Source organism: Arvicanthis niloticus, chromosome X (assembly GCF_011762505.2).
Source record: "Arvicanthis niloticus isolate mArvNil1 chromosome X, mArvNil1.pat.X, whole genome shotgun sequence".
Lineage (NCBI taxonomy): Eukaryota > Metazoa > Chordata > Mammalia > Rodentia > Muridae > Arvicanthis > Arvicanthis niloticus.
In genome coordinates this window covers 111,036,111-111,060,930 of record NC_047679.1, presented here as the reverse complement: position 1 = coordinate 111,060,930, position 24,820 = coordinate 111,036,111, and the positions used below count along the sequence as shown (strand labels likewise).

Below are 24,820 nucleotides of genomic sequence, written 5' to 3'. Positions count from 1 at the left end.
GATAAAACAAGTAAGTCCCTTTCCAGGCTTTTCAATAAAATCCAGTGCATGGCTTTAGAAGGCTCTGGTCTGGCTTTATCTTGTTAAAATTAATTTTTATTTAGTTTGTAACATGCACAGTTTCCAAATTTTCTTTCTTTTTTCCTGACTTATGCTTATAAATATTCCCTCCCTAGCTCATCCAGATGTTACAGATGTTTTCCTGTGTGTAACTTGGGCCTTTAGGTTTATGTTCTCCATTTTGACTTGTGATATAATTTTGAATTTTTATTTATTTTTATTTTTTTAGAGTACAAAACAATGGGTTTATTATGGCATTGAAAATGTTTTTTTACATTTATTTACTTGTGAGGGGAATAGTAAATGTGTGCTAAAGGGAACACGAGGATATTTGAGGACAACTTGCAGGACTCAGTTCTCTCCTTCCATTGTTTGGGTCCTGCAGTTCAAACTCAGGCTGTCAGGCTTGGCAGCAAGTGCCTTAACCTGCTGCAAGTCTCCCTAGCTCTCATTATGACATTTAATATATACGTTTATATTATTAAACTTTTTACTTTATTATCCAAAAAAGACCTCTTGTGGTGACCAGCCAGTGATGGGTGAAAAGCAAACAAATTCCTGTCTTGTTGAGACCCCAGAATGTGAGGCTCTGGGCCAGGCCAGGCCACTGTGGCTTTTCTTATCAGTTCTGTGTCAGTTGGAGGTCTGTTCTCAACACTACTTTCCTCCAGTCTTTCAAGTTTGATTTTACCATGCCAGTCGATAGAGCTCCAAAAGTCTATTTTCAGGTTCCTATTTTATTCATGTGACCTGACAAAGTTTTGGCTAGAATTCTCTGTGTAGCCCTAGCTGTTCTGAAGTCCAATCTGTAGACCAGGCCGGCCTTGAAATAGGAAATCTTCCTGCCTCTGTTTCCTGAGATTACAGGCCTGTGTCACTACAGCCCATCCCAAGAAGTTCACCCCTCATTTACATTTTTGTTTTGCTTTAAAAATATTTATTGTTATTAATTCTCTTATGAGTGTTTGGCCTGCTTGGATGCTAGTGAACCATGTGTGTACAGTGACCACAGAGGCTGCAAAAGGGTGCCGGATGTCCTGAAACTGGAGTTACAGGTAGTAGTGAGTCCCATGTTGCTGGGAATTGAACCTGGGTCCTCTACAAGAACATTTGCTTTTAACCACTGAGCCATCTCTCCAGCTCCGTGTTCTGCTTGAAAAAAAGAAAAGATCCTAAGATTTATTTTGATTTTTTGCGCATGTTTTGGTAGCATATGTGTTTGCACACTTTATGTATGCGGTGCCTTTAGAGGCCAGAAGAAGCCACTGGAAACACTGGAACTATAGTTACAGACTGTTGTGAGCAGCAGTGTTGAGTGTTGGGAGCTGAACTCAGATCCTCTGCAAGAGCAGTAAATGTTCTTAAACATGAAGCTATCTCTCTCAGGCCCCTCATTCTACTTTTTTTGGGCTCAGTTTCTTGCTAGAGGGTTGCTTATTTTTGGTAGTGGCCAGAAAGGTATAGACAGAAAGGGTTTGTCCTTCCCCAGCTCTTCTTATTAGTTAGCAAAGATTACATCCTGTGCACATGTACACACACACACACACACACACACACACACAAGTACACATATAGACACACAAATACACAGGACACACACACAGAGAGAATTCTTCTAGACATTTAGGGTCTAGTGCCACCTTATTATTTTATCAAGGGAACAACTGAATCCCAGAGATATCAAGTGACTCACCCATGATTATGTAGTGAGCTAATACAATTGTTCTGACCATGTACTACCTATCTTGCCACTGTGAACTAACCAGTCCAGGGATTAGCTGATGGGTCGGTTTGCTCAATTCTGGCTCATGCAGGCTGAATGCAAAACTGACTTTGTTTTTCAATCCTAACCTCTGTGGTTTGACCAGCTACTTAAATTGAAATGCCTCTGGCTAAGTCAGCTATTACCTTTTGAAATGAGCAGAGCTGAAAACTAGTGCCAAGTGTTTAGAGGAGGCTGGCCTTATCAGCACTCAGCACTCCCCTTCACTTACATGCAACTCTTGTCTGTCCTAGCTCCACAAGTCTCTCCCATACTGGCTTTGATAGTGTCCCGCCAGAGGGAGCATCCATTAGGTTTACGTGTCGTATTCTTCCTTCCTCCTGGCTTGCTGATGTCTTTTGGAGCTTGACATGAGTGACTGATCCACCAAGGGACATTGAACAGAGAGATCGATAAAGAGGTGCAGAAGGAAGGCAAGACAATGCTAGAGATAAACGCTGTGAGGACAAAGCCACTTTGACTCCAGTTAGGGCCACACCAAATCTCCGTTATCAGTATGTTAGTATTAGAAAAACAAAGAGATCATACCAAAGACAGGGTCAAAATTGGTAGAGAAAGGTCTGTTTTTCCAGGAACCCAAACCATTCTCAGTAGATTAGTTATCGCTCGTGAGGAACCCAGTGAGGTAGCAATGGGCTTTATTTTTACAGATGAGAAAACCAAAGCCCAGAGGAGTGCTCCAGTTGAACTCCAGAGCATTGTGCTCTCCAGAGCTTTGCTCTATCCTCTTTAAGAAGGCTCACTTGAGACTGGATTCATTGTACCCACAAACCAGCTCGCTATTTTGTTTGCAGAAACTGGGATACAGAGAAGTGTACTGACTTCCTAGGAGCTGAGGCCATGGTTGCTGCAGGTTGGTTGCAGCAAGAAAAGAAACCAGCCCTGCTCCTGAAGTGCTTCTGCAGTCATGAGACTGCCTGTTCACACTGACGAGGTGACTCTGAACCCCATCCAGTGCTTATTTTACTTTTGCAAAACACACTCCTTTAATATGCACGGTGCTCCAGAATTTTCCTCCCTTTTTAATTTCTTGAGCCCCGGGTTCTGTCAGGCTAGAAATCAAAGCTCTGTGTCTTGTGAGGGGAAACAGGACTATGGAGAGGGATATGTACAACACACCCAACCTGTTTATAATATTAACGCTTGAGCTCCACAATACCGTTTCATTAAGCACTGCTGCTCATTCAGTTGGGAGAGACACATAAATACAGAATGAATTGGCACTACCATTTGCATGCCTTCAATCTTTGTGACAAAAATTGCCTATTACGGAGAATATGAGCGTTTTCAAAAATTATAGACAGCTGAAAAAACGGGGTTGAAGTGAATACTCAGGATGAGGGGAAAGCATACTGTTTTATGCTTTATAGTAAATGTGACACATTCTCTCTAATATTGTTTCCACTATTTCTATTCTAATTTGAACAGGGGACCCTGCTGTTGCTAGTGTATTATAGGCCCACAGCAAATGTAGCTGCTGAGATCCTGTGTTGCTAAATACCACACAATGCTATAGAATTTCATTTTGAGGACCAGGAATCCAACTTTCTCCCACTGCCTGTGGCATTTTGGCTCTTGAAGCAAGACAAGCTCTTGGTCTTGGCATTATCAGATCAAAAAAGTGCTCTTTGAATCTCATTAACCTTGCTGTCTTACACAAAGGGGACAAAAGAAGCCAGCAAGGAAGTGGTTTCCCTGGCCTACTAGGTGTTCCTAGCATCCTAGTCAAGGTGTACTTGGAAAGTAGGGCAGAGACAAAGAGGCATCAAGATTAACATATGAAAGAAGTCAGGTGGCTGAAGGACCCTAGCCTCTCCCCACCTGGGTTGTCTGTAACCAAGCAGAGCATCCCTGGGAAATGCAAGCAATCTGCAAGTGTGGGAGAAAGCAGCAGTGACCTCATGGTGGGGAGATTTGGGATTTTTGAGCCTGGGATCTCACCCAGTCTCCAGTCCGCTCTCATTCTCAAGAGAACCATTGTCTTTCTTAATGGACTGTAACTATTTCTATCACAATCCACGCGCCCCTACTTCACTTCTTTGTTCTGTGACAAAAGAACCTGGCCATTTCAGTGGGTGCCCTCTGGATTCAGATTCATGCTTATAACAAAAGACTCTTGCCAGAGCTGCCTGTTGTCCTCTCAGTCTCCAAGCATCCAGATGCAGGGCTTCTCACACTCCACTTACTATACAAGCCAGACTGACCTGTGTGCTCTCTGAATCATCAACCTTTTGTTGAAAAACATTGAAGGACAGTTCTATAAAAAATACTAAAAACCTCACCACAGTTTTCGAATTAACCAGAGGCCCTACTCAGACTGCAGTGCACTCCTTACCTTCCAAGTATTGAAACCTACATGCTTATATGACCTACTGCAACCAAAGTTCTTCCAAGGAGATGGAAAGCCAAAGACCTTATAGTTCAGCCTCCTCTTTTGGACTTCACCATCCATCTCAATATCTTTCTGGAAGAAACACTCTTGTGTGTCCAACCTGCAGTCTGCAGGCAGCCTGCTGAAAATAGCTATGAATGTGGTCCAAGAAAAAAAATGATAAATTTGCTTAAAACATTATGTAGAGGCAGGGACTCAGGCCTTTAATTCCACCATTCAACAGGCAGAATGGTGGTGGTGGTGGGGATTTCTCTGCGTTCAAGGTCAGTCTAGTCTACTGACCAGCAAGTTCTAAGCCTTCGAAGACTACATAGAACATATCTCAAAACAACCAACGTTTTAGATTTTATTTTTTTGCTATTAAGTATTTTATTTACACACACACACACACACACACACACACACACACACACACACACACACACACGAGTCATTCTGTTCCTGTGGAGGTCAGATGGCAACTTGAGATAATTGGTTCTCTCCTTTCACCATGTGGATCTCAGGGACTGAATTCAGATAGTCAGGTTTTCTGAACCATCTGGCTGGCCCCCATGATTCTTTTTTTTTTTTTTTTTTTTTGTCTCACAAACATGAAGGGGGGGAGGTTCAAGAAAAGACTTCTAAATGGAAGTATACTCCACTGAGCTGTTGTATGTACTCACATTAACGTGTTAGCAGAGAACTGTATCTCAGTAACTGCAATTTTCTTCCTTTGACTCTGCAGAGATGAACCTGACTAGCTCTTCCCCTGCTTGCCTGTTTGTGTGTGTGTGTTTACATTTTTGCACAGGCTTCTTTTTTACCGTTTGGGAAAATCCTGATTGTCCCTGGTGCTGCCTCCACCTTCAACCCAACGTAATTTCCTTTCCCATATTCCAACCCCATTACTCCTTCTTAAATAGAAATTCCATAATTAGTAGCTGAGGGCTTGAGTGTGTGAACCACCGGTTTCAGAAAGTATTTTCTTAAGGATCTGCTGAATGCCATTATAATGGTGATAAAATGACAGGAGGGACCTTCTATATGGTGTCTTGAGGAGGATAGCTACCTACTGTGTCAGCCAAAGGGGCTACTGTGTGGGTGGCCATGGAAATGATAATTTCCTGTAGCTTCAGGGCTTACATCCTTACCTGCCCTCAGCAGGGAGTAGGGCCTATTCCACAGACTAGCAGATCCAGGGGAGCTTTGTGGGGAGCTGAAATCTATCTTGTGTATTGCAGCTTCCAGTTCCTTTGTACAACTTGGCTCCTAGAGATCAGGGCCAGAGATGCAGGAATGTCATGAATGGAGTATTTCCAAGAGATACACTATTATTGACACCTGCAGCAGCTAAACAAAGAATCCTTTAATGTCCCGGTAGGTTCCCTGGGGCATGGGTAGGTACAGCCAGGACTGAGGATTCTGAGTAGAAGGGCAAGGAGACAGATATAAAATGGCCTGACAAGGACCTTTCTTCAACTAGCCTCAGACTCATTTGGTACACCTAGGTAATCGATGCAGGTAAACAACATCTAGTATTTTGAGCTGCCTAAAGGTTTTTGCATTTTATCCTCACACTAGCCTAGCTGGTTAAAATAGAGGCATTATTATTAGTCTTATGTGACTGAATGGGAAATTGAGCCTCAGGAAGGGCATGTTATTATGCCACAGTTTCTGTAAGCAAGGGAAATAATTCCAAGGACTCCTGAATCAGGCTTTGCATGCTGCTCCACCATGCAAGGGAGATAATGTTCTGGAGAGAAACATCCCTACACTAGCACTCAGCTTACAGCATCCTCTTCCAGTGGCCCCAACCACCAATGGTACTACTTTGAAATATTGCTGCTAACCCACACGTCTTTTGCATCAGTTGGGGTGGGAGTGCATGTTCCATTATGGAAACTCCAGTGTCTTCATGCACTACACATTCCCCCATCCATTAGCTAGGAAATGTCTGTGTCCCAACTTGCCAGGGGGGCTGTGTTCTGAAGGAATATCCATTCTTAAATCCCTGCATCCCTGCTTCCCCAGATGAAACGAGCCTTTGGGAAACTGGGCTTGATAATAAACCCATACATGTTTATTTAGAGACATGTTCTAATTAAGGGAAACAAAAAGGTTGGATCTTGCTTGGGTTTCTGAGAATAAATTCTGGTTCTTATGCTGTGTGACCTTGGGTGAATATCTAGTTCTCTCTGGGCTTCAGTTTCTTCATATGCCACAACACCTTGAGCAAGATGGTCTGACTCTGATGTGGTGTGTAGTTAGACATTCATTCATTCAATAAATGGCAGTGAGTGAAATCTTTCTGAGAGCCGTGGGCTTGGTGCATGAGATTCACAAGGGGAGAGGAATTAGAGCGAGAGTGCTTTGAAAATGCTCAAAAATCTCCCATGTAAGGTTTTTTAGTCATGCTGTATTGCCATGCTGACTTACCTTTTCAGAAAATACCCCCCTCTTCCGTTGCAGAATGGAAATTGGCAAAGAGAGAGGGAAAAGGTCCAATTTGCGCCTCTGCTATTTTAAGGGAGGCTGAAATTATGAGGCAAAGTGGAGTGATGCGCTCTCTGGAGTGACCTCCGTCCTCCCACACAGGAGAAAACCCAGGTCTTTTGCTTGTGAAGTGGCTGGGGCTCTTGAGCGCGAGGCATTATTATATAAATTCAAGCTCGCTCCTGATCCTTAGTACCCTGAGTTGCCTGAAGGGGGGAATGGCACTGCCTGCGTTTGCAGCCCGGGCGCTCAGGCCGCCACTGCAACCGGAGCAAGGAGCGCCCGCCCGCACCACCTGTCCCCGCCGGCATTCCAGAGTAGAGGCTGAACTGGCAGCAAGCCGACCCGGGTCGGTCGCCGCCTCAGTCCGCGCCGGCCCTCCTAGGGGTGTGTCTCTGGGATTCAACTCGCCGCCGCTCCAGGACAAGCCCCCAAAGGCATTTTCTTCCTTGGCGGGAGCCTTGCGCGCCCCGCTCTTCGCGCTGCTGCCTCGAGGCCGCCGCAGGCGGATGCACGACCTCAGGCGACGCTGGGACCTGGGCTCCCTCTGCCGGGCCCTGCTCACTCGGGGCCTGGCAGCCGTGGGCCACTCGCTCAAGCACGTGCTCAGTGCGATCTTCTCCAAGATTTTCGGTCCCTTGGCCAGGTACGTGATGGGCGAATGTGGGGCTTTCGCTCCAGGTCCAGGGTGAGCCTGGGCAGCGGGAGGAGGGAAGGCAGCTGGGAGCGGAGGGCAAGGCTCAAAGTTCTAGGGTGCCGGTGGTGGCCGGGCTGGGGGACTCGAGACGGGTTGAGCGCGCAACTGACCGCGGTGCAGCTCCTTCTCCGCTGTTCCGCGGGAAAGGGCTGCGCCGCCTCTGCTTGCAAAGTCTCAGGCAGCCCGCGGGCTCCTTCCTTCTTCCCCAGGGGAACCCCGAAGCCCCGGCTCACTTCTAGAGGCCACCTGGTGGGCAACGGGACAAGCACCAAGGGAGCCCACATTTAGGGTCAGCAGCTCGCGCACACGGAGGGAACTGGGGTCCGGGGCCCCAGAGAGTCCCGCGGGCCAACGGGATAGGGATGGGAGCTGGAGAGAAGAGAGCGGGAAGCACCCAGTACCGGAGAGGGGTGGCGTGAGTTTGGGAGTAGAGAGACCAGGACCGGACGGATTCTGCGGGGAAGGAGACACCGCGGAGGGGATCGGGGTTTTTTGGCTGGGGAGGGGGGCCAACGGCCAGCGGGATGGAGTCGGGGTGAGGGGGGGTGTGCGGCAGAAGCCACAGCGCTGAGCCTGCCGGGAAGGAAGGCAGCGGGGAAGGGCGCCGCCGCCGCCGAGGTGGAGTACTCGGTATGGACGGGAGGGGAAAGGGGCGCAACGGTGGCGCCACGGGGAGGGGGCGGTGAGGGAGCGAGGCGAGCATGGGCCGAGCTGCGGGATTGACGTAACGAGCTTGGGTTTCCCCCAGCGTCGGGAACATGGATGAGAAATCTAACAAGCTGCTGCTGGCTTTGGTGATGCTCTTCCTATTTGCCGTGATCGTCCTCCAATATGTGTGCCCTGGCACAGAATGCCAGCTCCTCCGCCTGCAGGCGTTCAGCTCCCCGGTGCCGGATCCGTACCGCTCTGAGGATGAGAGTTCCGCCAGGTTTGTACCCCGCTACAATTTCAGCCGCAGCGATCTCCTGCGCAAGGTAGACTTCGATATCAACGGCGATGACCTGATCGTGTTCCTGCACATCCAGAAGACTGGGGGCACCACTTTCGGCCGTCACCTGGTGCGCAACATCCAGCTGGAGCAGCCATGTGAGTGCCGCGTGGGGCAGAAGAAATGCACTTGCCACCGGCCGGGTAAGAGGGAGACCTGGCTCTTCTCCAGGTTCTCCACCGGCTGGAGCTGCGGGCTGCACGCCGACTGGACCGAGCTCACCAGCTGCGTGCCCGCAGTGGTGGATGGCAAGCGCGACGCCAGGCTGAGACCTTCCAGGTGAGTCTTAGTGAGTCCCTTAAGCGTGGTCACTGACCTGGGCCTCGGTGAGCCAGGGGACAGGAAAGGCTGTATCTGCAGTTGCTATGGACCCTGTATACCTTGGCTCCTTGAGGGTTGAGTCCCTGCTGGGTAGACACTAGCTACCCAGAGCCTATCTTAGTAGCTTTGTCAGGAAGCATCTGGATTCCAGCCCAGGACAGCCGGTCTGCCCATCAGAAGGTTAGCCTGCTTGCTGGTTGAGTGTGGGGAAAGCGGCCTGGCTGCCCGGAAAGTACCCCAGCAGCAGCCAGGACTGGACACTACACTGAGCACTAGAAAGTCCTAAAGAATTGTGCTTTGCATGCAGATTCTCTGGGTCCATCCTCCTTATCCTCTCCTCCTCTCTGCACCGGGTCCCAAAGACTTGGGCTTGTTTTCCTTCCCTATTTCTCACTCCTTCATCCTCCCCCCTTTTTCATTTCTGGCTTTCTCTAGTGGAAAATTCTCTGCCCATCTTGTCTGCTGTTGGATACTCCTTCATTCCTTTTCCTGGTCTTTCTCTTTCTATCATCTTCCGTTCCCCTTTCCACTTTGCTTCTCTCTTTCTCGTCTTTCTCTTACTTCTTTCCCTGACTTCTATCACCTCCCCACCCCCAGGCCCCACTTTTCTCTGGAGAACAGATGTCATTCTGCCACTGTCTAGGGACACTCAGAGAGAGCTCCTGGTTCTCATCTTGTGCCCCTCACTACTGCCCACACTCGAAGTGTCCACCATGCTTTTTGAATATAAAGGGGCACCCTGCTTGCTCAGTGACTAGCTGGAAAGTTGCTCTGAACCCCACATAGGGCTCAGGAGTCACAGGAGTGCTAGAAGCTTCTTCTGAGGCTCAGAAATCCTAGAGCCTCAGCACCCATGGCCGGCTCAGGTTCTGGCAACAAGGAATGAATGGCTTAGAAAAAACTGGTTTGTGGATAATCTGTAGCCAGCAAAGCATTTTCTTCCCTTTTGCTGCTCTGGCCAGTTCTTGGAGGTCATGGGATGCTGTGAAGTGGACAAAAGGAGCTGCTTTGGAGTGAAATCAATCCAGCCAGAGCTATTGTTTTGCAGAGCTCTTGAAAACAAATCTGGGCTGGAGCAGGAGTCTATGAATGACTTTAGTTGCAAGTAGTGAAATTGGGGTCTTCTGGTGGGCAATCATAGTGTCTCGCTCAGTCCATTTTGCTGACTTCTTCAGCTCTCAAGGGTTCTGCTGTTTTGGCTGCTGCTTTTGTTCACATGGACCTCTCCTGCCTTGCACAGTCTATACTCACTCCTTTTCCTGGCTAAAGTGATGTTTTACAGGTAGCTGTAAAGGATGAACTGTGGGTATGATTTCTCCTATCTAGCTTTAGCAAAGGGAGCCCCCCTGGTTTTCTGGTCACACCAGTTTACAGTGGCCTTTCTCAAAGGCCAGAGTCCTAGTTGAATCCTTTGAACTTTCATTTCCTTTCTACACTAACAGATTCATTTTCCTATCATAAGAGATGTGATAGGAAAATGAATCTGGTCACAGGAAGGCTGAGTCTCAGTTCATGGCAAGAATTGTGTAAGTCGTTGTCACAACAGCATTGGGGTGTTTAAGAAAGTCCCCATTCAGATCTGGTAGTACTGTATATGGTCTCTTATGCTAGCTAGCTTGTAGGTGTACTGAAGAATAGTGATTGAAAACACTGTTTAGGGCAAAAGTAGACTTCCACACCTACAACAGTGGGCATGGTAGTGGTGGTGGGGATTAAAAGAGAAGTCTTAATTGTCATGGAAGGCATAGCTATGTCTAGCACTGTATATGACATGTGTGCCTATACCAGTTTCTTTGAACATGTAGGTTGGGATGTGATGTCTGTAAATGTACTATTAGTGTCATCTGAATTATCTACTTAGTAGTCATTGTCCTTTGGCAGGTAACTTCAGATGTAATCTATACAATAACCAGGACTCATTGAAACCTCTTGGATCATTCCCAGTTGAAGCAAAATTGTTTGTAATGAAATATACTTTTCTTGGCCATTAAAAGGGTGATACCACAGTGCCATCTAGTCTAATCAAAGAAGAACCACGTTTGGAAAAGTCAGTTGATTGTACGGTATTTATGAAAATGAAATAAAATTTCCTAGAGAAATACAATAACACCTCAAGGGACCTTTATTATTTCACTCCTTTCTTCCTATTTCCAGAATTATTCAATGATAGCCTGAGGGATCCAGACTTTTCCAGGCTATTGAGAGATTCCTGCTTGCAAGATGATTGACGCTGATAATATGTATGCATCATGTGTGGTTGCACATGGGAGATGAACATTTAGTAGTCGAGGGAACTGCATAGCTAGTGATTCTTAGACATACTGGTCTCAGGACTACAGAATAAACCTCGAAAGCTCCCTAGTAGAGCGCCCTGTGTGGAAAGAACATTCTATTTTGTAGTGAGTTTTCATATTGTCTTGTTATTTCTCTGGGAGCATGTACTGTCTTTTGGAGAAAGGCAGACAAGACAAGAATATTCCCTTTTATCAGAAGACAATAACATGCAAAGAGGCCCAATGACTTTTCCAAGGTCATTGATGTCTTTAGTGACACAGCAAAATCTGACTCCATTTCTGTCTGACTCCATACACTTTGGTATGTTGACTCCACCTTGATGAATAGTTTCACCCAAACACAATGAGGTATTTCCAACTAGTGATGATAAATGTTAGGGAGAATTGCTCTCACCTCCATTATTACTGTTATCAGCCATTTTACACTTGTAGCTTTAGAGAAATGGCTGGGCCACCATTGCCACCACCCTCATTCAAGAAGAATGAATTTCTGTAGAAAGGAAGCTTTATTCTCAGCAGGAGCAGGTCTTGGGGCCAGATTTCTGTGATGCTTCTTTTTATGTTGTAAATCTCTGCAGAGCCAAACAGGATGAGACTAGATTGGTGAGTGCCTGAAGTAGCCACCTTCTGAGGGTGAGCCTTAGGATTAGCAAGAGGTCCCTAAATCCTTCCATCAATGCAACACCTGAAATGGTTTTATGCTTCTGGGGAAAGTAGAGTGCTTAGGTGATATATCATAATATATTGTTGAATAGAAATGACTGATCATATTGTTTGGCTGGAGGGAATGACCGAGGGAAGAGCGGGAACTAGAGACTGAGCCTGAGAAATGCTCAAGTTGTTTATTAGACTAATATTTCCTAAAAAATAAAAATTAGAAGTTGCCTTTCATCCATCTGTTTGCCAGTATGTTGCCTGAGGTCAGAAAGGAGTTCTGCTCATTTTAGAATTTCTAAGACCATTTAAAAAAAAAGTATCAAAACACTGTTGCACACCAGCTGTTCAAATTCCCCAATTCTACAGGCTTGTTCCAGATCCAAACTTCCTGCATTCATAGCCAACTCTAGTGTGTCACTGGGTCTGTGGGAGGAATTAAAAATTCACAAGGCACACAAACCCTGTTCTTCACTTGGTAGGCTGCTGGCTGGTGCCCATGGGATGGCTCTGAGCTCGAGCCGTATGGCTGTACAAGTCTCAGAATTTGCATATTTGCTGCATTCTAGATTTTAACATCCCTACAATTTTAGTAGTCACACAAAAGGATAACAGTAAAATCTGGTAGCATATTGTTGATAGGAAAGAACTAAAAGGTTTTTGTTTAGATGTAGAAAAGCTTTCTGTTGGGAGGATCAGCCATTCATTTATAAATATGATAAAAAGCTTTCGGGTTTTTCTTAAAATGGTGGTTTTATTTTGAAAAAGCTAGAATAGAGTTTATGTAGCTGATCATTGTAAGAAAGATGTAAGAAATCCGACCGCTGTGCAGAATAGACCACTCCAAACCACGCGGTTCCAAGGGGGGGGGTTATTCAATGGAAAGGGCAAAGGTGGGGAGAGGAAGATGGAAGAGATAAGAGAGCGAGTCAGGGGGGTCCTGCCTGTTTTATATGGGCGGTGACGTAGTATCTCCCAGGTAAAGGTGAGGTAGCCAGGTGGATTCTGGGAGTGTGCGGCTGTTGCCTTGGCAACGATGTGGGGGGGTCGCCTAGATGTGACGTCACTGGGTCGGAGCCTGATACCAACAATCATCCCTTGTATGTTTTTACTCGGATGTTCTCTAGAAGTACAGACAGTGTGGCCTTAACCACAGAGCCAGTTTTTCAGCCTCAGTGCCCTTGGTTGGTTGTCTGTCAGTGAGATAGTTTGCATTGTTTATCAAATACCCAATCCAAGCAACTTAAAAAGGAAGAAATATCTCTTTGTGCACCATTTCAGAGGGCTCAGTTCATAGTACCTTGGCTCCATGTGCTTGGATAGAATATCAAGGCAACAGGAACAAGTGGCAGAGGGTATTTCTCACCTCACAGAAGACAGGAAGCAGAAAGGCAGGAAGGAGTAAGGTGTTCCTAACAAGCTGTCCTCAGTGACCCCTTTCCTCAAGCCATGCCCCATCTCCTAAAGTTTCTACCACTTCCCAATATAGTGCCATCAGCTGGGAGACAGGCATTCAAAATTTGAACCTGTGCAGGAAAATTCATATTCAAAACGTAATAAAGAGCAGAATAATGGGTAGTAGTGGTGGTGGCAAGAGAAAACACGAATGAGAGAGAATTATAGCCTATGTAGAATGTTAGCACTATTTGTTAGGACCTTGGTATGGATGGCAAACAGGCTGTTTCATCCTCAGTCAGACTTCCAAGTTCTCAGGTAGTACAGAATGTTACTCTGAGTTAGCTTCTAGTCATAGTCTAAGGTTACTGCCATGATGTGGCAATTAAAATACTAAAGCTTGTTTTCTATGGGTATCAGTTGTCAACTGAGATAATATGAAATAACATTAAAAGAATACTCATCTTTTCCCCAATGTCATTCATTAAATAAAATCTTATGAAACTGTCCATTTTATTTCAGGGAAGACATGCTCTTACAAAGCTGACAATAGAACGGAACAATTTGATATTTTAGATATTTAATTTAAAAAAGATATATTTTGTTTGAAAACTATCTGGAAATCAATAATGTCTTTAAAATGTCAACTATATATCAGAATATATTAAAAACAGAGACTTTTCATCTGTTGAGTGGTAATTGAGATCTGATCTACAAACCAAGAGAAGTAATAATCATGGCCCTGGTACTGTGTCAGCAGTTTAGGACATGAGAATCAAACCAGTGCCAAGAAAGCCTACATTACCCTTGTTAGTCTAAAGCCCCTAAGTGTAGAAATGTGTAGCACAGATAAAATGGTTGGGCAAGGGGGCTTCATGACCTGAGGAGATCCATTCCTCTTTGTGGCCTACAATGTCTTTTCTGTAAAACTGGAGATTTGAACAAGATGTTTCCCAAAACCCAGTCCTTTGTAAAGTATAGAAGACAAGGTAGAAAAAAAAAAGGTCCATTTGAGAAGGCCCATGGGACTTTAAGGTAGTATTTAGGAGAAACGAGACTTTGTGCTAGTCTTGCCAACATCTTCTTGGCAGTATGGAGCCAGTGGGCATTATGAGGCCAAGGAGCCTGATCTTAGAGAAGGTTTATACTTGGGGATGTAATGGCTGTGGAGGTAAATGGGGGTAAAGCCCCACCACGAGGAATCTGGATGTGCAATGAAGACTATGAATCCATGTGAGTACGTAAAGATCTTAAATGGAAGATTATTAAAAGCATAAAAATAAATAAAGGCACGTAAAGTTCATTTCAAGGTACCTCTCTGACTTCTAGTCTGCAGCTGAGATAGCAGCATAGATTAAGACAGAGAGGTTGAGTAGGGGTCTGGTTAGGGCTGGGAGAACTCTTGTTGCCTAGACTCCTAGTGGGCAGGGTTTGTAAGGAGATGTGAATTGGGGCTCTGGTCCTGGTTAAAGCTTAGTGGTGTATGTGGGAATCTGTGAACCCAGTTAATCTGAATTCACAATTGGCATTATTATTTAAATGATAGCTGCAATTCACACATGGGACTCTTAGTCAAAGAAAGGAGGTTTGAATAAAGTAAAAGATAGACAGTTATGATTACATAAAAATGAGAATGTTCATCTGTCAAAGGAAAGAAAAAGCCAAAATGAGAAGGCATATGTCAAACTCATGAAAATATGTGCAACAATTACAACAGACAAAAGGCTGAAATCTTTTCTGTGAAAAGAAACCCTATGAATTGATTAGAGAAACAAAGGGCATGTCCAGACAGTTTAGGACATGAGGCCCAAGACTAGTTTGCAGACATGGAAAAAAAAAGGCTCAGTCTCACTGGTACTAAAGAAATGCAAATAGAAGCATTTAAACTTAGGACAACTTTATTTCTATTCTCTGATTAGCCCTAATTCAAAAATATAAAAACTAATCTATATTACCACCAAACCAAAAATAAAATATTAGTAGCAAGTACTGACAAGGAATTATATCATAATTCTTATAAATTGTTGTTGGGACTACAAATTTAAATAATCCCTTTGGGGATAAATTAAGATAATATAAACATAGACCATTAGCCATATTTACTTCTTCAGATGAGAGATATGTTTCTCAGTGGTAGAGTGCTTGGCTAGAATGTGCAAAGTCCAGGGTTTAGTCCACAGTACCACAGAGTTTTGTTTTCTTTCTTTAACTTATCAGTTATTTCTTTGGTATTGAAAATAAAACCCCTACACACTTTTTTTTATTTGTTTACTCATTTATTTATTTATTTGACTAATGTTCTCTGAGTACCTGCTATTATCACTATATCTTTATGCTGTGGGCATTGTGATGAAGCTTTTGTTTGTTTGTTTGTTTGTTGTGTATGTGTTGCTTTTTTTAAGTAGAGGAGGAATGGAAATTCTTTTTATCTCTACTAAATCTCAGCAATAGAAAATACCGACAGGAAGAAGACACACCTTTAAAGCAAGTACTCCAGAGGCAAAAGCAGGCAAATCCCTGTGAGCTCAAGGCCAGATTAGCCTAGGTAGTGAATGACTTCTGGGTTCTGGGTTAGCCAGAGTTACATGGTGAGACCCTGTCTCAAAAAAGATGAAGTAATACCAATTTTTAAAAGCAAGACTTGCCTGTGGCCATGATAAATGTACTTATGTCTGAATTTTACTCCCTGAAGATTATCTGTGGTTGTTTCATTAGCTTTTTGATGTCCTGGTAGCCCCTAATGAGGAGAGTAGCTTGAGTATAGTCAAACCTCCCACTGAAAGGCAGAGGTGGTTAAGTCTGATTAGTCCAGCACTGGGTGCTGATTTTTCTCCTAATTGGCTAATTTATTTCTCACATCCCATGGAACTCTGTGCCAGCAAAGCATAGAAATATCTAGATGAATTGCTATTGTTGCTTCTTTACTGAAAGTTGCAATGTAACAGGAAGTTAATTGTTGTCCACAATTGGAATTAGAAGGCTTAGTTTTTCCTGGTCATGGCTCTTCAAGATGACTTGGAATGTCGGCCCCTTCATGGAACGCTAAGAAAAAATGGACTTCATCTATGGCTAATTAAGAGTAGAGCTCTTATGAAGTGAAACTGCTCTAAGGCTCCATCAATAGACTCTTTCCTGAATGAAAGCACCACATGGACTAACTGATGTTCTCAGTGACTGATGTTTAGAATCACAACACTTAGCCAACCTCAAACTTTTTTCTTAGCGTTCCATGAAGGGATTGCCACTTATTCTAGATGTCAGTGGGCCAAATCTGTATACATCTAGTGAGGTGCATACTCTTATTCTTGAATCTCCACCAAAATTACGCCCAATGTAGAAGTTATTTTGACAATATAAACAATGCCATTTGTGGTCGAAAAGCTAATATTGACATTCTATAACAGAAAAATAACATATGTAGTGACTGAATTTAGAAAGGAAGACATTAATGGGAATTTCCCTCTTGCCATGAAAGGATAATGAATAATCCAGTTTATGGTACATGTCATGTAAAACAATACCATTATAAGCTTTGGGAAATATTTGTCTGAACTTCAGTAAAATATTTATTGGCAAGAGAGCTTTTCTTGCTCTAGGTCTTGGACTGTGCAGATTATTCAGTTGGTCTTATTGCATCCATTTGTTATTTCTGCCATTTTGCCTCCTAGAACAGTGTTGAAGACTTTGACACATTTCAGAGCATTACACTAAATAAATCTGTCTTGCACATTCACTGTGCTTTTTCTGGAATATTATAAATATTCAGATACAGGCATATATGCAGATTCAAAATAAAATTCAATACATGCAAATTCTGCATAAGTTTCTTACTTATAACTTAGTAATAGTTTTGAACTTGTTATCCTATAATATAAATATATCAAATGTGAGCTCATGGGAATTACCAATAAGTATATTTTTCTGATTAAGCTGTGAGCTTTTTTTTCACTGACAATTTAAGCTTCAATTCTGAGTTATAAGAGAATAATTTGCACTTCATTTACTCGAAATTGTCAAGAATTGCACTCTCCCACAATGTAAATGTCTGCAAAGCAGATTTCTTATTCAGTTTGATTGCTTCTTACATTTTACTAGCAGAGATGCCCTAGTGAGCCTGGGAGAACTGGGCTGTTGCTTGTGATGAATTTAGTCCTGGTGAATCACTTCCATGTACTTGTCTGTGGAAGCACAGAGCAATTGAACTGTGCAGTGTATTGACTTATATCAGATGGATTAGCCTTGTGTGCACCATCTCTTGCATTAATTGACTTTTCCCTATTGTTATTGGAATTTTTGGGGTCAAAGACTGGGTACTGTCAACTCCAGCAAACTAGACTCATCTGCAGTATGTCAATTAAAAGGACAATAGTGAAAAACAGGAGATTCATTCAGTATGGTCAAATTGTAAAGAGGAACAAATAAAGGGGTCAGGTGATCCCTATAGCCCATACACAGTGTAATGACAGTTTTAGGTTTAAATAGAGGTCAAAAGGTATGCATAATGAAGCAGTCCTAGACAAGATGAGGGGGTTTGCATGTTCCTGACACACCATTGTTATTGTGTGAGTCTGTTATGCAAGGGTGTCTGCTAGGATGTCAGAACTGTGCAAAATCTCTTCATGTGAGACAAGTTCCTCTTCTGGTTTAAGCATTTTTCTTTTTGAGGCATAAATTTTGGCATAAAATGAAATCAGCAAATTACCACTTCAAGTTTCAGATAAATATGTGCTTGCATACACTTATAACTTAATGGTGATAAGGAGAAATTATGAAATCTACTGATTTCTTCTAAAAATTAATAGAGGAACAAAAATTACATAGATGCAGAAGATTTAAACCACACAACAAGCTCAATATAAAATATATAACTATGTAGAAGTACATACAAAACCACACCCAGCTTATATACATGTATTTACATTAAACTGAATAAATACAATTTTTCCCTTAGGTACTTCTAGAATGCTTTGAAAATATTCTGTGTAATAATCCCTGAAGTTAGTATTTTCAAACTTGGGTAAACAAATAACATGTATAAAAACAGATTTATTTTATTTCTCATTCTGTGTATGTACCTGTGTTTATGTATACATGGATGCAAGTGCTCAAAGAGACCAGGGGATCCGACTTTATATAACTAGAGTTATATAAAAGCAATTATGAGATGCCTAATGTGGATGCTGGGAACTGAACTCAAGTCCTCTATAAGAGCAAGAGCAATACATGTTCTTTTTTTCTTTTTTTATGTATGTATGTATGTATGTATGTATGTACGTACCTACCTACCTACCTATCTACTTACTGACCTATTTATTGAGTCATGGTATCTCTGTATAGTCCTATAGTCCTGACTGTCCTGGAACTCACTATATAGGTAAAATAGATTAGGCTGGGCTTGAACTCACAGAGATCCTTCTGCCTCTGCCTGCTGAGTGGGATTAAAGGTGTGCGCCAACCAGACCTGGCTGAAATGTGTGTTTTTATCCTCTGAACCATCTCTTCAGCCTCTAAGAAATCATGTTATAGACCCTATGCAATATTATTTAATAATTGGTTGTTGTTTCCAGTTCGCTAGGTACAGGACACTGGATTCTGCTTGAGTGCATGCAAAGGAGCATTAGTAGATAGGTATTACCAATCAGATCTTTCTCAGATGATGGGAAGTTTCTTTTTTTTTTTCTTTTCTTTTCTTTCTTTCTTTCTTTCTTTCTTTCTTTTTTTTTTTTTTTTTTTTTTTTTTTTTTTTTTTTTTTTTGAGACAGGGTTTCTCTGTATAGCCCTGGCTGTCCTGGAACTCACTCTGTAGACCAGGCTGGCCTCGAACTCAGAAATCCGCCTGCCTCTGCCTCCCAAGTGCTGGGATTAAAGGCGTACGCCATCACCGCCTGGCCTAGGGAAGTTTCTATAGGCAAAATTGAAAAATTCCAATTCCAAATCAGCCCAAGTGAAGTGTTGTACAGTGCTTGCTTAATCCATGTAGTTTGGCATGATTGGTGATGAATATCTATCACCATTTTGGAGTATAGGCTTATCTAAGCCCCAAGAAAGGAGCATTACACATAGTTTTTTTTTTTCATCAAATACACAGAACAACCCTTTGAGGTAGTTGTTTTAAAAATCTACTTACAGATGAACAACAGGATTGTAATCTTTGTCTTTCCTCCCTCACTCCCTCCTCAACCCTCTGTCTCTGTCTGTCTCTGTCTCTCTGTCTCTGTCTCTCTGTCTCTCTCTCTCTCTCTCTCTCTCTCTCTCTCTCTCTCTCTCTCTCTCTCTCTCTCTCTCTCTCTCCTAAATCTAATCAGCCAGAGTATTGGAACAGTATATAAAAATATTCAGAACACCTGGTCTGGTTTAGAGCTTCCTGGGTCTACTAAATAATCAGAAAATCTTCCAAAAGTATTCACTGTTTTTCTGACCATGATTCTAAGTGGAGTGGAGACTTGATATGACTATTAGAGGCATTAGGCATTAGGGCCCCAGCATGCAGGGAAGAAAAGCCTGATATGGTCCCACATGTCTATAATTACAGTACTGAAGAGACGGAGACAGGCATGTCCCAAGGCTTACTGGCTGAATTGGTGAGCTCTAGGTTCAGTGAGAAACCCCTGTCTCAGCACATAACGTGATTAAGGGAGACATTGACCTCAGTTCTCCACATGCATGTCCATACATGTGGATACCTCCTCATGGAGGTGCCCCTTTGTTCGATCCCACCACCACTGCCACACACATGTCTTTAAAATGTTGCTCTTTGAAGTGAACTTTGCTATTCATCTTTTTCTCTCTTAAATGAATGTTCAGACAGCTAATTTATTTCAAATGCTTTTAAGAGTGATTTTTACAGAGGGATGAAGGGATAATGTTTTAGGGTGTGTTCGTAATCTGCATTTTCTTTTGACACTGTAACACGTAATTAAGAAAAGCAACTGAAGGGAGGCTCATAGCAACCAAGTTATGGCACAGCAACCTAATGGCATCCAGGAAGCAGAAGCACACTGAGACAGGAAGAGGGCAAGGACACAAAGCAGCTTCCTAGCACGTGCCTCCAGGGGGCCTTTCCTCCCAAGCCCATCACCTGGCTATGAAGAAGCCACAGACCATGAGTCTTTAGAGGACATTTTTTCTTAAACATTCAAAACATAGCACAGGGGAAATGTTAAAAATAAAAGGTTGATATAGTGACACAGCACTCTTAGTCTGGGTACTCCGGAAGGTGAGATGAAGGATTGTTTGAGTTCAGAGGTTCAGGGGTTCAAGGCCAGTCTGGGCAACATAACAAGATCCCATCTCCACAAACAAACACACAAACAAAATCAAAAGCAAAAAAAGAAGAAGTGATGTTAAAGGCTTTTAACTGTAGTTTAATGTCTGCCCTATCTGGACTTAAAATATGCTGTACAGTCTGAGAGATTTGTAAGGAGCTAAGCACCTCGGTTCTTCTGGAATGTTGCTGCCATTTTATTAGTAATATGTCATGATTGGTCATGACGTTTTCTGTAAATGGTCATTTTTTTTCTTTTCTGCTGCATTTGGTGCGTGTAGGCCCAGTATTTTAGAAGGAGTACTACTGTATTCAACCAGGGCTGTTTCTGTCATAAGGGAGCAGACGAGCCAGTGGAATAAAGAGACTTTCTCTTCAGACCAGAAAAGATACTTGAGAGCCTGTTCTTATCCTATGGCCTCATCATGAATTAAATACAAATATATTTGGTTAGTAAAATAGCTAAGTGAATGAGGGCACCAAGTTCCTGTAAGTGTGACCATTCCCTCCTTTCAAAAGAGTGTTATTAAGTGAACATGCAAAATAGTGAAAGCCTTTTAGCCTGGCAGGATTATTAGTGTGGATGGCAAAAAACTTAGGTTGAAGGCATGGAAGAATACTCTTGCTTAGTATACCTATAGGCCAGTGGAAGCTTGGACTAGTACCTACTTAAATGAGACTCAGAGCAGAATGCAAGGTTATACAGCAGAGTATGTTGATGGTTGATAAGCCTGCTTGAACTACTTCTTTTTTTTGGCCAAATAATTGTGCAGGCAGTATTTGTCTCTGGTTTTGAGGCAGGTATATTCCAAGAGTGTAATAGACCATGCTAGTTTATTAACACATGTTCAAATGAAGCATGTTGGGCTGAATAATGTACACTAGACTATTTATAAAAAATTAAGTCATTAAAAACTGTAATGAAATATATAAATGATTTTACATATAAACAGCATGTAGATGTGAGAATATGACATTAAACAAAAGATTTTTATTTTTTTTTAATTTTGAATGAAATGATCATGGTGTATGTTTCTCTTAAGTAAAGCTCCATACTTAGCATTTCCCACCCTCATTTCATTCTTTGTGACTATGAAGGAAAGAAAAAAACAGAAACAATAAACAAAAAACAAACAAACAAAAAACACCAACCAACTAACCTTAAACAGACAAACAAGAAACAAAAGAAAAGAACACAGATGATTTTAAGATTAGTATAGGATTTTTACAATCTTTTGGCAGCTTCTGTATTTCTTACCATATGGGTGTACATTAAATCTGCATCTCTTTCTCATTTATATGTTTATGAAGTTAAAAAGTTATGAAGTTAAAAACATGTGCACACAAAATAATTAGGCAAGTGATATGTGTTTGACAATGTTTGGTGACTTAATGCCAATTAGAGGTTTTTTTTTTAAAGCATAGCTTTCCTAATTCAATTTCTTCCATGCTTTTTGGTTTGTGCACTTAGGGACAGAATCCATTTAAAGTGCCAGAATTTGCATACATGCAGCTGTGAGTGAAATGTCTGTTTATTCCAAACAATTTTGAGAAATTATTAGTGAGGTGCTTAGAGACCTAGATGTCATGAGATCCATTAGGGTGAGACTGATATCACACTTTTGGGTTCCAGAATTTCCTCCTGTGGAGAAAGGGGTATGTTTTCATTATGTAGAAAGCTAAAGGTGTATAGCGCAGCTAAACTATTTAATGGAGCCAGATTTGCTCAGCTCAGCTCAACAAGGGCATTGTGTGTCATAGGCACCTTGTCTAATGCCACTGTAGAAAACTGGCTCATAATTTCCGAATTTCCCTTTTTCAAATAATTTAGTTGCATTGGAATGAATAAAATCATGACCCTCTCTTTGAATGTCATATTGTATTTCTATTCTTTTTCTTCTTCTCTCTCTCTCTCTCTTTTTGAGACAGTCTCATATATTCTCAGCTGGCCTCAAACCCATTGGGCAGCAGAAGATGACCTTGAATTGCTTATCCTCTTGGAGTGCTGGGATTGCAGATGTGTGTATCACCATTTATGCAGTCTGGTGATCAAGCTCAAGGCTTTGTGCAAGCTCTGTAAATACTCTACCACTCTACCAACTGAGCCCTGATTTTCTTTTAACCCTGCACTATTTGCTGTGGAAACATTATGTTCTAGTGTCCAGAGACTGGTGTGGGGGTCTTAGGTTGTGAGCTTTGGTTAGGAATGGGTCTTCTTAAGAATGTCACAGTGGTCATGCTTCTAGGCTGTAACTCTAGGAAGCAGAACATTTTGATTAACACAGGCAAGCTCTCAAGTGCCAAAATAAAAAAAAAAATCAAGTGCCATAATGCCCAAGGTACATGTACTCACATTATCTTGGTTCTTGATTGTTACCTCCTAGGCTCATCAAACAAAGCCTAAGAAAAGAAAGAGTTCTCTCCAAAGTATCAAGAGTTAGGAATATGGAAGGGATAGTAAGATTTCAGGGGAAATGCCTGAAGCTACACTTGAATCTGAGAAAGAGAAATATAGCTGTTGCGATAACTAAATGATATGGTGCCCTTTAGTGATCCTGAAGATCCTTTTTCAGATGTAGTCATGGCCCACACTTAACTTCTCGTGGCTGCATAAACTTCAGGAAGTGTCAGTAGACTCTCATCTACTGCACAGAATTTGATGCAAACAGTGGTAGCCCTTGTAGTGACAACCTCAAAAGTTAAGGTCTCTGTTAGCTTTCATTTCTCTAGGATAAATGCCTACAATTGCACTCGTTGGGTCCTCATTGAGTTTCATACTGGCCAGCTGTTTTCCAGAAGGATTGCATAGTATTTCACATTCCCGGCACCTGTGTATGAGTGATCCATTTCTTCTCACACTTGTCAGCACTTGGTGTTGCCACTTTTAAAATTTCAGACTTTTTTTTGACAAGTGTGTAGTCATATCTCAGTGTGGTTTTGCTTTTTCTCTTAGTGGCTAAATATATTCAGCACCTTTTCACAAGCTTGTTAACCATCTGTATTTCCTAGTTGATGTTGTGTCTGTTTAGGCTTTTTGCCTCTATTTAGACATTCTCTGTATTATTTTTTTCCAATTATGCTGTTTATAAGTATTTTCCTCAGGATATCATTTGCCTTTTTCATCTTTATTTGATATTTGTTAGAGTAATTTGATAAGTAATAACATCACCTCTTCCTTTTGTGGATCATACTTTTAAGTGGCATGTCTATAAGAATTCTTTGCCTGTACCTAGATATTGACTTATTTTCTCCTCTGACTTTTCTCCCTAATGTTTTATAGTTTTTACATTTAAAACTATGCTACAGTTTGTTATGTTTATTTTTGAAAATTAAAATATATTTTAGGGGCTGGAGAGATGGCTCAGCGGTTAAGAACAGTGAGTGCTCTTCCAGAGGTCCTGAGTTCGATTCCCAGCAACCACATGGTGGCTCACAACCATCTGTAATGGGATCCGATGCCATCTTCTGATGTGTCTGAAGACAGCTACAGCGCACTCACATACATAAAATAAATAAATAAATCTTAAAAGTATTTTATATGTATGGGTGTTTTGCCTGCATGTATGTATGTGCACCAGGTGTGTGCCTGATGCCCAGGGATACCAGAATTGGGTATTGGATTTCCTGGGACTGGAGTTACAGATGGTTCTGAGCCACTATGTGGGTGCTGGGAATTGAACCTGTGTCCTCTGCAAGAGTATGTGCTTAACTACTGAGCCATTTCTTCAGCTCCACATAATATATATTAAAGGTTTTTCATAAATTTTACATGCTACAATATTTACCCCTGAGGTATACAATAAAATTACTTTGAATATTTATCTATTGCAGCATATATAAGCATTTTACTCTTGTGACCATATATTTACTCTCATGATTATATGATTTTCTACTACATGCATGATCACATTGTATTAATATATTCACTGACTGATTTTCATTTGAGTTGTATCAAAATTTATGAACATTCTGGCCAGAATATCAAAGGGTTTTCCATGCAAACCTGACGTCCTAAATTCAATCTCTGAATTGAAGGAGAGAACTCACTTCCTATGGTTTTTCTCTGATCTCCATGTTCATTCACTACTGCACACTTATGCCTGTAAGTGTATACACACACACACACACACAAAGAGAGAGAGAGAGAGAGAGAGAGAGAGAGAGAGAGAGAGAGAGAGAGAGCTGTACATATAGACAGAGGTGGGAAGGGAGAGAAAATTAAAACAATTATGAGGTTATGAAGGGGCTGGCTGAAAAGATCGCTCTGAGGTCAAGAGTACTTACTTGGTGCTCTTCCAAAGGTGCCTAGTCCAGTTTCCAGCACGCTGGTCAGGAGGTTAAGAGCCGATTGTAACCCCAGCTCCAGGAAGATAAGGTGTCTATGGCCTCCATGGGCACCCATACTCATGAGTACCCTGCATGCATGTGCACCCCCCTCACTCCCCACACAGTTATAAGCAGAAATAAAATAATTATAAAATAGTGAACATTTATGTACAA

At 42.3% G+C, this 24,820-nt stretch overlaps 1 protein-coding gene across 3 annotated transcripts in view; it reads left to right on the top strand.

The window, feature by feature from the left end:
• The first annotated feature begins 6,906 nt into the window (after positions 1 to 6,906).
• Hs6st2 (heparan sulfate 6-O-sulfotransferase 2) overlaps positions 6,907 to 24,820 on the top strand; it is a 272,231-nt gene continuing 254,317 nt past the window's right edge. For 2 of the 3 annotated variants that reach the window (XM_076918155.1, XM_034485278.2), the window contains exons 1-2: positions 6,910 to 7,353; positions 8,153 to 8,671. In XM_076918155.1, coding sequence (XP_076774270.1) covers positions 6,926 to 7,353; positions 8,153 to 8,671 — 947 coding nt within the window. In that variant the 5' untranslated portion in view covers positions 6,910 to 6,925. Of the gene's footprint in view, positions 7,354 to 8,152; positions 8,672 to 24,820 lie in introns of all 3 variants that reach the window. The other variant, XM_034485277.2, reaches the window with a different exon arrangement.